General features: G+C 38.7%; 1 protein-coding gene across 1 annotated transcript in view; it reads right to left on the bottom strand.

Annotated features, from left to right (window-relative positions):
* The window catches only part of LOC125231326, a 74388-nt gene that overhangs the window by 34996 nt on the left and 24836 nt on the right, over positions 1 to 14556 (bottom strand). Inside the window, exons 3-4 of the mRNA XM_048136767.1 lie at positions 5051 to 5140; positions 4189 to 4353 (exon numbers count right to left, since the gene is read on the bottom strand). Of these exons, the coding sequence (XP_047992724.1) occupies positions 4189 to 4353; positions 5051 to 5140 (255 nt within the window). The remainder of the gene's footprint in view (positions 1 to 4188; positions 4354 to 5050; positions 5141 to 14556) is intronic.

The raw sequence follows: 14556 nt of genomic DNA, 5'->3' as shown, positions 1-14556 counted from the left end.
CAGCGCGCCAGATGACGTCCGGACGTCCGTGCGATCAAGGCCACACCCACGGCTTACGTCCGATAATTTGCACAGTTCAGTGTATATTAATTATCTAGAACGCGGCAGTGGACGCGCGTCCGCGTCCCATAATTTGTTCCTAGCTTTACATTTCACCCGAAACTTTCCGGAACGGGTTAATTTATATGTGCCCACAAAGGACAATTAAGCAACTTCCGATGAGGCCAACTTCCAAACTATGCAGATTCCCGCACTGCCAGATAACCATATGTCACGAGTGATGTACAGATATGTAATAGGCATACATAGTAACTAATAGCAAATACTATTTGACTCAGACTACAAGAAATCTTTCTAGCGTTTATTTGCTTATAAAGTTGAACGTTTATTTACAGCGTCAACTACGAATTTTCAGCTTACAGCATCTTATGTGAGTAGGATGTGATTGAGCTGTGTGAAATATCGAAAAAGAATATGCTCAGAAGTTTGAGAAGTTTTAATTCTTGACATCTATTTATGAATTACCTTATTCACAATTAAAAAAAAAAAATAGAGAAAATTCGTGAAAACTTTTTCATAAGCTGTTGCCTTCTTTGGACTAGAGTCGCCTTCATTGGACCACAAAGTCGCCACCAATGGACTTAGGAAATTTAGACCAATGGACCAATCAAGGAAACTTATGGAAATCGACAAAAAAAATGTTTTTAATGAAATATTTTTTATACAAATTTTATAATTAATATATATATATATATATATATATTCTTTTCATATGTACTAGTTTTTAGGGTTCCGTACCAAAAAGGTACAACAGGAACCCTTATGGTGCGACTCTGTCCGTCTGTCTGTCCGTCTGTCACATTCCTAAATATCTCGAGAACTACTAATGCTATCAACTTGAAATTTGGAATAGTTGTGAACATTGTGAACCTCTACAAATAGACGGTATAATTTTTTTAAATTTATTAATATTAATTGTAGAAAATGGCCAAAATGAAAGGGGGGCAAACTGTAAATTTCAAGTTACTAGGTCAAGTGGGGTATCGTTAGAAAGAGCTTAAATTGAACGTAAATAAACTATTTTTTATAATTTTTTTGTTGTAAAAAAAAAAAGAAATTTGAAGGAAAATGTAAAAAAAAATACCGTTCCCCCCCCCCCCCTATCTCCGAAGTTTACCAACGAAAAATTATGAAAATTTTAGGAAACATTGGTTTTATGCTAAATATTACAGGAAAAATATAATCGTGTTTGTATCTTGAAAACTTTTTTTTTAATTCACAAAAAACTTTTCACATTTTTACTTTTAATTTACCCACCTTTGCGGATGTATATAGTACTTCAAATTAATACGAGATTTTACGTAAATCATCTTCTTTCCAATAAAGTAAAAATTGTTTAAATCGGTTAACATTATAAAGAAAAAAATAAAAAAACCGAACCCGAAGTTTACCAACGAAAAATTATGAAAATTTTAGGAAACATTGGTTTTATGCTAAATATTACAGGAAAAATATAATCGTGTTTGTATCTTGAAAACTTTTTTTTTAATTCACAAAAAACTTTTCACATTTTTACTTTTAATTTACCCACCTTTGCATTGTATATAGTACTTCAAATTAATACGAGATGTTACGTAAATCATCTTCTTTCCAATAAAGTAAAAATTGTTTAAATCGGTTAACATTATAAAGAATAATCCCTGAAAAACCAACATACTATGGTCGCGCAAATTAGTTAGCGAATTCACCGAGAGATGGCGCTATACACAATAATGCTCATTAGTACCTATACTTTTGTCTTCTAGTCAAGTCGTTAGAGTTATGTGAAAACATGAGATTATTTTAACTGGGGAGTTTGAAAGTTTGTACGGAACCCTCGGTGGGCGAGTCCAACTCGCACTTGACCGGTTTTTTTTCTTACATATTGTCTATTTGCGCACGGGTGAATAATACTAAAAAAAAAGTTGCCATGATTGGACCGGTCCGATGATAGAACCCACAGGTGGCATTCATAGCAACTAGGTATCACATCACAAATAAAAATATTAAAAAATAAAGAAAACAAATGCCTGGAAACTGTTGTTTTAAATTTATTTATTTGATAATATATGTTTTCTCTAAAGAAGAACGACGTATTATTAAGCAATAATATAATTTATTGAAATTAATTTCCATAGAGTACATAGTCTGCTCATATTCTTTGATGAATACTTTTGCATGTTAAATTGTATCTTGTTATTTAATGCATGTTAATTATAAGATGTAATGTTTTGAAAAGAAGTTGCCCGCCGAGTTTCTTGCCGGTCCCACAGTGGATACCCCCCTCCCAACTGAGGGGGGACTGAAATCTTCTCGAGGCTGAGGCGTAGGGTTAGAGCCGGCGTCGCTTTATTTGACGTTCATATGAGCATTGTAATATGCCTACTTGAAAAATAAATATTTAATTTTTTTTTTCATTTGCTCATTAATAAATATTTAAGCATTATACCTACGTCAACACACAAATTCAATTGTCAATGTATTTATACTTTCGTGATTTTATTCCTTCGCGTAATTTAACTTCAACAGCGCTCGAAATACACTTGGACGCGTCACTCTTTTCCAGGAAGCGAGGCGCGACTGAGGTTACGGGGTGACCCAAGGTGAGGCCTAAGGTCACCTTGTACCTTACTGGATTCCATCTAGCACGATTAGATTTTGAAATATTGAAGTGGTCCAATCAAAGCGCTGGTCCAATGATCGCAACCTTCCCCTACGACAAACAAAGTAAACTTCAAATGTTTTATCAGACTGCTACCCGAACTCATATTATCACTCTTGTTATGAAAAACGTACATACATTCTGTTTGGCACGCTAGGCGTAGGCATGTGTATCTGAATTGGATGCTATATTGGCCGTGCAGATATTAAACACGATCGTGCACGCCTTATTCGCTAAAATATCAACAGACAACATTATAGGGCATATAGGATGAGATATATATGAAGCGTTAAGTTAGGTCGGATGTAGGACGCAGATTCTAGGTCACACCGCGGTCGTCCGACCCCACAGCGTGGAATGCGGTGGTCGACACTTTCTAGTGATAAAGTAAAAGTAGTTCACCTCTTAGTCTCTTTTGTTAGCGTGTTGACACAGGAACTATGTTATAAAGTAAACAATGGTGATAGTTGCACAACATTTAAATACAACAAGTGGAGCAGTTTTAAGTCCAAAGAGCATAATTAGAATTTCGTACGGACCATAATGTGCTTTATATTATTAAAGCAGCGTCGGAGAGGTTAAATCCATAAAGTAGTCTACTATCGCAGTAAATAAATACTGCACAACCTAACCACAAAAAAAAAAAAAACCGACATAGTAGACCTATTTTCATGAAACATGGCTTCAACACTTCAGACTAACTCAGCTTTCGAACAAAAAAAAATAAATCTAAATCGGTTCATCCGTTCGGGCGCTACGATGCCACAGACAGACACACACACAGACAGACAGACAGACAGACACGTCAAACTTATAACACCCCGTCGTTTTTGCGTCGGGGGTTAAAAACTAAAAGAAATCCGTTAAGTAAAACTGCGAGAGAACACACTTTCAACATATTAAAAGAAAAAACATTCCAACTTTGGCTCAACACTTGGTACGCCCATCGAAGAAACTTTATAAAAACGACGACAAATATCTGAAGGTTTTTTTCAACAAACGCAAAGGCCTGTGAGCAAATTATGCAAACACCAATTCCGCGAGTTTGTCAAGTTAACGAACGTTTCTGATCCCAGTTATGCAAATTCTCAAGGTGACGCAGGAGCACTTCACGGTTATTTGTACGCCTGGAAATGAAAGACCAGGGATATTTTAACGAATGATTGTTTTAATTTAAAGATTTTAGGCCGCTTGTTAACTTTCTCCGAAATCATAAGTCAATGTTTTGATGATTATACATACATTTACCCAAAAGGACGTCTTTTAGGAACATCCCGTAAGTTCGCGATGAAAAAAGTAGTATGAATAATCGGATCTGGGTTGTACAAGTGGGAATTGTTTGTGTCTTAAAGGTAATCTGTATGTGTGTGTATTTATGATATGACATATGTCAAGTCAATGATTAATTTCCCCGTAGAAAATAACCCTTAATCTCTAAGCTTGCTCATATATCTTGCCCAGTAAAATATCTTCTGAATTCTACTCACTGTGGCCACTCCATCCGGGTGAAGTCTTCATCCTCAGGCATCCACGTGTACCGTTTGGGGTCAGGCTGGCTGCACACGGATCTTGGCCGGCGGCGAAAGTACGAGCACTCCAGATCGGCGTCGTGGGCACATAGCTCCGGTGGCGCGGGAGATGGTTGGCCGAACCTTCAACAAATATTTGCCACGATATTGGAACTGCTCAATATTAAACCTGGGTGTACATAAAACCTTATCGCAACACTAAAGTTTCGATCGGAAACTAAAGTAACCTATAGTTTTTGTAGCATTCTCGCCAATCGGGGTAAGCACTGATGCAGAAATATCCGACAATTTCAAGAAACAGTAGGACTAGCTAGCGATAGGGTACTCATGCAGAGATTTTGAGCTACTTTGGCCTTTCGACATGTAAATTACGACATCTATCACATCTAATTGTGCTTACTTTACATATTCTGCTAACGTGAGGTGGTCCAGTTACAGACAGACAAGCAAAATGGGCGGTTTTACTATTCAGATTATCGGAAAAGGTCCATGGTTGTAAAATCAATTTTATCAATTTAGCACGAAATTGAGGAATCAAAAGCGAAGCGTCAATTTTGATTTTCAATAGTCAGTAAAGGCAACTTTTTCACAATTAGTATATTTTTCGTACGAACAGGACGATTTTCCACTTCATACAAAATCCTTTTAGAGTAGTATTCAGTATCTTTTAATATAGCAAATTATCCTTGTCGTTAAAAACGTTCGCAGGCGGTAAGCATTGGTCTGGTGTTAATTTTTCTAAACGTTTCAATGCCCATACCTAGATCTAATTGACGCCTCACTTCTGGATTCCTAGTGCATGGTGTGTTTCCCTTCTTACCTGGGATACCTCTGTATGGGTGCATAGTCGGTGTTGAGATTCTCATCCGAGGGCACTCGACGACGGACACATACGGATAGAAATGATGCTCTGAAACAAGACCAAAAAAGTATCATTTATAACGTGTAACTAGAAAATGTCAATGTTTGACCAAGAAAAATTTTTCGGACAATGTTCACATTTGACAATTTCATGTAAGTACAAATCAGGGATTGATTATAGTTTCGGCAGCTACAAGGCTTGTTTTTCGTGCAGCAATAATTGTACGCCCGTTGACAAAAAAAAACCTACGGGTTTGGCCAGATTGATATGAATTATTTCCCATGTTGTACGCTACTCTCCTAAAGGACATAATGTAAATTATAATAAATTCTTATCTAACTCACGATGTACTAAGGGTAACTATTATGAATCCAGCATAATTTGGAGAAGTGTATAATTTTGGAGCGAATGAATGGTAAACGCGCTTAGGGTGGGGCTCGTAAGAGATGGTCTGACTGTGTGAAGAAGTCGACTGGCGGCAGCCTACCGTGCAGTCCACGTGGCTTATGGCCGCGTTCAATGGAAACACGCTACTTGTGGTCGCGATCCTCAGCATTGAGGGAACGAGGAAGAAGAGATGAATCCATTGGACAACGCGATAAAACGCAATTTACAATTTGAAAATACACACTATATCAACAATATAACTATCATTTTTAATTTTATTAGCGGGTACCTAATTAACAACCGTTAACGTTCGTTTAGTAACTCAACTACCTATCTACTTAGTAGTGGCAAGACAATGTGGATTATAGTGTATTACGATAATTGGACATTGCATAATAGAATCAAGCGCAAGTAGGACATTATAATATATATGGAGATGTCGAGTTTATTATGGAGATGTGGACAATGTTGGTCCCTTAAGTAACAATTAATCCATACTAATATTATAAATGGGAAAGTGTGTGTGTGTCTGTTTGTTTTTCCGTCTTTCACGGCAAAACGGAGCGACGAATAGACGTGATTATTTAAGTGGAGATAGTTGAAGGGATGGAGAGTGACATATGCTACTTTTTGTCTCTTTCTAACCCCCCACTTCCCTAATTTTCGAACTTAACGCGAGCGAAGCCGCGGGCGAAAGCTAGTAGTATATAGTGTAACATTCAAAATGCATGCTTTTACTGATCGTATTGCCATGTCAGAGGTCAGATTTGACCAATCCGCACACCATCGTGTAAGACACTTTGTAGTTTCATAACAAAATCGAAACACTAATTGGCTGAAAACTTTGACATTTAGCCACCCATTATTAACCTAGTAATTTTTTCCTTTATAATTTCGCAAGAAGACATAACAGATTTTTATAAAAGTCACGTGTTTTAACTCGTTGATTTGCAAACTTGAATGAGTTACCTATTGTTCCATGTTTAGACTTTATAATTCCATTACAAGTTACACAACCCTCCAAAACCCACTGAAGTGGGCACAATTCTAACCTTGAACGCCGAACATTATACATTATTAACGTCATGTAAGTACCGTTAAGGGGCTTCGCGACAAAGTGTTTCGAACCCCAAGAGTTGTTACTTAGTTAAAACTTGGGCCAACGAGTCAAGGAGCGGCATATCTATGTGGAAGTGATTTTAGATGGGATATTAACAGACATTACGGTATCACGGTAGCAATTTGGGACATAAATTTCCAATCGAGTTCCGCTGAAGTTGAATTTTAGGCTTCAGTGGAAGAAATATTGTTTCTTGTTTTAGAGACGTACCTATTTGATTTCGTTCTTCTTGTTTCTATTAGAGTGTTAACGCGGATATTTCTGAAAGAAGCCAAGGGTAATAAATACTATAACTGACAACCGACAACCGTACTTGGACAAAAGCCGAACAAAAATAAAATGAAACGTATTAACACAACAAAGGCTGAAGATATCACAGGAGTCATTCCCTATCATAATAAAGTTTCGATTGGCTTTTTCTATCAATAATTGTAGACTTTGCTACCTTGATCTCGTTAACTTATGCCGACTTACGCCTGACCAAGTCTAACCGACTGACCTTTTATTTTCGAGGTGAATTTTCTTTTCATACTTTATCCTAGAAAATCTTGCAAGTTCCTTAGTTATTTTTGCGCCCTTATTACAAACCCACAGTCTCAAAGATCTTCTACAGCGATTGTATCACTAACAACTTCCTACGATGAAATACGGACTAAATATAATAGTTTACTGTTGCTCAAATTTCATCTAGAATATTGCTAAGATAACCCTTATAAATATTTCCTTTATCTTAATACTCATCCCAACACATTGAATATGGGTCAACTTCTTAGGACAAGTATTAGAGCATCTTATGGCTCTCCAGAGTGCTATTGCGCACATACATTTCTCATATATATTGCTATTCGGAAGGTCAAAAGGAGCCCAAGCAAATGCTCAAATAAAATTCAAGAACCGTCCGTTCACCCCACTTAAGACGTAATAAGATTACAAGGGTGCAAAGTATAATAAGATGCTCAATTTGTTACCTTTACCTTTCTAAGAGGTCTCTATTTATTTTGGAAATCTATTTAGTTAAGAACCGGATCTATGGCAGAAGTCGGGAATTGTCTAATTCGGTTCTAATGAAAACAATCGTAAATTACTCTGGGGGCCGTCCTCCGGGTTTTATACGGAACCTTTGTACTTGTGTTGAATAAGAGAAACACCGGGATGCTTAAGACAATTATTAGCTTGATTGCTTAGGGTGCTAGTCAATTGAATATTGAAACAGCAAAGGTCGAAGAGAATAATAAATAAGAATAAAAACAAGACTAGTTAAATAATGTAGCGTAGAACGAGGTAACTCAAAACAGAAGAAAGTTGAAGCTAATGACGATAATAATGTACATTTTGCTATAGATATAATTGAACCAAAGTACGCATATGGTGTCCTTTAAGGGCTCCATGTCATAAATATATTACATCGAGTGCACACAGTGGCAGTATTTTTCTAAAATATCACGTCATTAGGCTTAGTAGGCTTCACGAGGGTATTGGGGATCAGAGGAAGATACACAAGGCTAAACAATTTGTTCAGTTTGATAAATGTTGAAAAGTGTCTTGAATGTTGTATACTTGATGCCGTTATTATTATATCAACTTTTAAATCTTGATGAATGTCAATGAAAGTGAAACAACACAAAATAGAGAGTTATAACGAACTGAATAATTTGAGAAACCACCAGTTTCGCTTTAATAGTAGCAGATAAAGTAACACACCAAAAGTATCTGCCAGTCTCCAACAATTTTCCGATGAAAGAGGAGATAAATCTCTGGATTTCGCGTTCAAAGTGTCGGTTCTAGTCGAATTGTTAATAAAGAGCCAAATCTCTTTTATAACAATGGTAGGCATACTTCTGACGCGTATTCTGGCCCGGTAATTTTCCAGCTAACTGTATAACGAACAAGGTTGAAACAGTATCAATTTTGAGATTTCTTTAAATACAATAGGCGAAGTTAGATAAGATTCACAAAAACTACAGTAACTTTTTTTTTAATGGCTTTCACTCCTCGGTCTTTTTTACAGTAACTTTGAGATAAATTTGTCTTTGACAGGTAAGTAATAATGGAGAAATGTCGAAAGATAGGGAAAATGTTAAGGATGACATCAAGCGTCAAAATAGATAATACTAAACAGTTTCATAATTAAAATAGACAACGAGCTTTGGGGTATACTGTTACACAGGCAAATTACCTAAAACTAACTAGGTAGTAACTAGTAGTCGAGGGAAGTGGTTAAGTGTTGGCGAAGTTGGTATAGTTAAAGCGAGGTTAGTAACAAACTTTCTATTACGTCATAGATGGCTGGGAAACTGTGCACAATGTCATACACTACAGATAACAGACCACAGTATAAGGACGACTTAGTAATAATTCTTATAACAAAATTCTGCTCCGCGCGGTTTGTCCTTGAGTAGCGCTCTGCGCGAGCGAGGTGCAGAGAGTAATTTACGCCGTGTCTTGCGTGGGCGACGGTCGCGCGACCGTCGCCGTCGCGTCTCATCGCATCGTCTACTTCCATATCAATAAGGTTTGATTTCGTATGCGTCGCATCGCCGTCGCGCGACCATCGCGCGACCGTCGCCCACGCAAGCCACGGCGTTATATGTATGCGGAACCGGATGATGCCGGTCGCGTCAGTATGCGCCGCGCTGCGTAGCGCTGCCAAGGTTGCGCGCGGCGCGTGCGAGAGAGGCAAATACCGATCTCGAAAGTTTAACTACTGTACAGACCAATTCAGTACATTGATATAAGAAAGGTATCTTCATGGTGTCTTTTAGCTATCGTCGGGTCATTTGAATGATATCGTAAGTTCTAGAGTCTAAATTACTGATCAGTAATATAAAGCGGCGCGGAGGCAGAACTTAGAATCCGGCAGAAAGTTTAAGTCCTAGTCATATCGTGAACAGTAAAAATAACATTGTTGACGAATACCCGCTGGTCCTCTCCCGCTACTATTTTCTACGCAGTTTTCCTTTGGACATCTAAAGCTAAACGAAATTATCCTGCCTATCCATATATAAACCACTAGCTTTTGCCCGCGGCTTCGCACTCGTTAGAAAGAGACAAAAAGTAGTCTATGTCACTCTCCATCCCTTCAACTATCTCCACTTCAAGAATGACGTCAATTCTTCGCTCCGTGTTGCCGTGATAGACGGACAAACTAAGAGACACACACACTTTCCCATTTATAATATTAGTATGGATAATAGCTTCTAGGTTTAATATCCTGTGGCTTAGGTACTATATAAAATAACGAAGATTTATGTTAAGTTTATATAAATTTACTTCAATGTTAGCAGTTTCAAAGCAGCAACATCTTTTGGGTACGAAATCGGATCAATATTACTTTAAAGAGCTTATAACATCACCGAAACCATTTAGAGCTTAAATGAATTTGATCAAGTTAAATAATCTTTTCTGAAATTAATGAACTTGTTTTCGTTAAAATGAAAGTATGAATTCGTGAAATAAGTATTTAAGTATATAAAAGTATATTTCAATAGAGGATATATTGCTCTAATGAAATATATATTTTTTTAGGGTTCCGTACCTCAAAAAGGAAAAACGGAACCCTTATAGGATCACTCGTGTGTCTGTCTGTCCGTCTGTCACAGCCAATTTTCTCCGAAACTACCGAACCGATTAACTTGAAATTTGGCACACATATTATGTAAACCAGTGACCCAAAGATTGGCATGTAATTTAAATTAAGAAAATTTTATTATAGGGGAGCACTTTTGGGAGGTAAAAGTGAAAATTTAAAATCAAAGTTTCTAGAACTATATTGTGCTACATATCAAATGAAAGAGCTTTTTATAAGTATTTCAAATATATTTTTTAATTTAGGAAAATAGGCAAAAAATTACCATTCCCCCTCCCCCCTTATCTCCGAAACTACTAAGCGTAACATTTTCAAAAAAATACACGAGATAGTTTTCAATCTATAGATTACAGGAAAACCTATTAGAAATCTACAGTAAAGCGTAAGTCGGACTTAAAAAAAAATCAAATTACGAATTTCACTCACTGCCGCTGCAAATAGTTACCAAATCTCTTGAAATTGTGTGAGCGCGGTTGAATATTACATATAAACTCATTTCTGTTTCGTTTCGTTCAAAATATCGCTTATTATTATTCGCAAAAATTACTTAAGTTCCTACTAAAAAGGAGGCCCTTAAGCCCTTCTTGTAGTGTACGGAACCCTTGAAACGCGAGTACAACTCGCACTTGGCCGGTTTTTTAATTATGAATGGGTTTACTCTTGACTACAGACTAGCCAAAGGCAAAGACGTGGCCTACGATATATCTGTAGGATGTTTACCGACATAGAATTTAATGATCTTGGAGAATTAAACTGATCAACTGATTGATTTTAGCACATTCATAGTAGATACGTAACTACATTAAGTATTTGTATTCGTAGTAAAAAAAACCATATTCTGCAAGCCAATCATGGACGGTATGGTGCCTATTAACCCGTCGTATGCCGTGCGTAAAATTAGGTCATCTTTTTGCATTTTTTTCCGGAACGATTTTTTTGCCCTACATGGCATATTACCGTGGTTGGAACCCCCGATTTTTTGAACCATACGCACTCGAGAGGTAAAAACTGGTTAAAATAGGTTGATTTCATTATCGTCTAACGTATGAAAAATGTCAATGTTACGTCAAATATTTAAGGTACAGCGGGGTAAATCTCGACTGGGGGACAATTGTAACTAATCCATTCTTGTATCAACTGAACACGCCTACCATATATAAGAGTCTATTTAATAATGCAAACATTGTAGAACGCCAAAAATAGACAAGTTACATTTGCCCCCCAGTCGAGATTTGCCCCGCTGTACCTTACCAGTATTTTGTGTAAGTTCACTTACAGTTCTGTTTAAATAAAGTCACTCTCAGATGTCAGGACCGACACACATCTTTAAACTTAAAGGTCCTTCATATGTGCAACAACAGAGTACTTACTGCGGAAGAGAAGGACACATGGGTATGTCCTGAATGCTGTATTACTTTTAAAAAGAGCGGACGTAACTGTGAATCCCCGGTCGGGACGCCGCTTACAGTTAAAAATATCGCATTCAGGAATAAGAGCGAAATACGTCACTCAACATCACCAGCCGCGACCGCTGATCCGATACCCCTGGCCTTAGAGTTACAGCAAGTTCGGGAACAAATGAACAGGCTATCTGAACACTTGACGGAGGCAGTCTCTGTAATTAAGGAATACCAGGCCGCGCTTGCGATCAGTAACGAGAAGTTCAAAGCTGTTAGCGACCGACTGACGCGTTTAGAGGCATCGTCAACACATCCCTGCAAGTCTTGCGAAGCTGGGTCCTCGTTATCAGATTATAACAACGCTGACACAAAGGTAAAGCCAAAACGAAAGCGCAGGTCTCGTACCAGAAAGCAGACGTCAGGTACTGCAAAAGAGCCCGAGGTAAGTGGGACTACACAGAATGAGGTAGCGCAGTTGGACCGTGAATCCCAAATGTTACCTGTAGCGCCATCTAGCGATCGCAACGAGCTGCAAAATGACACCGATGAAGATGAACACTCTGGTGGAGCATACACAGAAGTCCGATATGGAAAAAGGCGCTACGCATCTCTACGGGGTACTGCTGGTCCGGATGTCACATCCCTGAAGGCTGTCGAATACAGGAAATATATTCACCTTTGGAATATGATCTCGGGTGCAGATGAAGTTCGAGCCTATTTGCAAACTTTAGCACCTAACAGCACTTGCACGGTGGAGGAACTTAAGCCAAAGGGGGAGTATAAATCCTTCAAAATTGGAGTGCCGCCTGCTATTTATGATAAGTGTCTTTCAGCGGAGGTCTGGCCTGACAATGCTAGAGTCAAGATGTGGTTATTTCGGAGACCAAAACACCCCTCGCACTCCCAATAACAAACCCAGGGCAAATTCAAAATCTATGCTGAATGTCACTTACCAAAATGTCAGGGGTCTAAAGACGAAGCTGAAGAATTTTAGATTGAACTTGCTCTCGTTAGACTGTGACATCGTTGCTGTTACTGAAACCTTTCTAACTGATTCCGTCAACGATGCTGAACTTTCTTGTGGGGAGTGGAGCATTATGCGCCGGGACCGCGCTACCGGTTCGCGTGGAGGTGGCGTGTTGTTTGCAGCTCGTCCTGGACTCAGTATGAAGAGACGTCGAGAACTCGAGACCCCTACTGGAGAGGACCTTTGGATTTCCGTGACCTTTGCTGGTGTTGTTTGTTATATGTGTGTGGTTTACATTCCTCCGAGCGCTACAGACGATACGTACTTGTGTTGGTTTCAAAATGTGGAACAGATGCTTAACAATGTTAATGGATTGATGATCATAGTTGGAGACCTAAACTTAAATCCTCTTTATACGTCTCAAAATATTCAATATTATTATGCTTATTTTTTAGAAACCTGTGGTTTGCATGAGAGGAATGAGGTGATGCATGCTTATGGTGGAAAATTAGACGTTGTGCTGGTGTCGGAGCGCATTCGTGGTGTTAGCGTTTCTGAAATCGCGGGCGGAGGACTGGTACCTAATAGGGATGCATATCACCCACCGTTAGAGATATTGGTCCCTTTAAGCGAAGTTACACTGCGACCCACATCGGAGCGTATGAGTGCCAGTAATTTAGACTCCAGACAAGACTGGGATTTTAAAAAGGGAAACTATGAAATGTTGTATAGATTGGTATCTTCGGAAAACTGGCAAAAAGTTCTCCGGGCTAAAAATGTTGACACAGCGGTGGGCATTTTCTATGAGATAATTCATGGTTTTTTTGATCTTAGTATACCCAGAAAGGTTCGCACAAACAAGACTGGCAGACGCTACCCAGTATGGTACACAGCAGAACTAATCACTGCAATAGCGCGAAAAGCTAGTGTCCATCGGACCTGGAAGGCGTCAAAGAGTTTAGAGGCCTACAACGAGTTTTCCCGGTTACGGAAAGATATTAAGGTTCAAATTTCTTTGGCTTATGACGGATACGTGGATCAAATTCAGTGTAAAGTGAAAATTGATCCTCACTCGTTCTGGCAGCATATTAAGACTCTTAAGTCTAGGGGTGGGTTCGCTAATGAAGTCGTGTTTGAAGGGCAGCGATACTCTGGTGTCGAAGCAGCTGAAGCTTTTTCAACGTTTTTTTCTAGCGTATTCTTACCTAGTTCGCCCCGACTAAATGTAAACTCGCTACAACCTTATAACCAGAGTAGCTTGGCGCAATGTATTAACATTTCAAATATATCTATCCAGGAGGTGACTGTTGGTATACGGAAGCTCAAAGCTAAGAGCTCTGTTGGGCCTGACAATCTTCCAGCTTTTATAGTCAAAGGATGCATAGACCAGCTAATATTACCTATTTATTTCATATTTAACCTAATATTATCAACTGGAACATATCCGCAGCTGTGGAAAACGACAAGGGTCACACCTATCCCGAAGACCGGTGACGTTGCCGACGTTGAGAATTACAGACCAATAGCTATATTGTCGACGTTGGCAAAGTTATTTGAATCTATCGTCCATAAATTATTAGCAGTGCAGTTAAAACCCTTTTTGTCTAACTCCCAGCATGGCTTCAGAGCAAATCGCTCAGTTAATACCAACCTTTTAATTCTGACAGACACCATCTCTGAATATCTGGACAGGGGTTATCAAGTGGATGTCGTGTATTTCGACTTTAAAAAGGCTTTCGATCGCGTAGATAATGATGCACTGATGAGCAAGCTAAACGCTTTGGGCTTCTCGCCAAAGCTACTGACTCTCTTTGCCAGTTATCTGCGTGATCGAAAGCAGTACATTCGGCATGGGTGTTTCGTTTCGGCCCCATACCATACTAGATCTGGCGTAACACAGGGCTCGATACTGGGTCCCTTCTTATTTGGGATAATGATTAACGACTTGGAATCGGTCGTCATGAATGCAAAATGCTTGTTGTATGCCGACGACTTGAAACTTAT

The sequence above is a fragment of the Leguminivora glycinivorella genome, chromosome 11 (assembly GCF_023078275.1).
Source record: "Leguminivora glycinivorella isolate SPB_JAAS2020 chromosome 11, LegGlyc_1.1, whole genome shotgun sequence".
NCBI classification, from domain to species: Eukaryota; Metazoa; Arthropoda; class Insecta; order Lepidoptera; family Tortricidae; genus Leguminivora; species Leguminivora glycinivorella.
The sequence above is the reverse complement of the archived record's forward strand: the minus strand, read 5'-3'. Positions and strand labels throughout refer to the sequence as shown.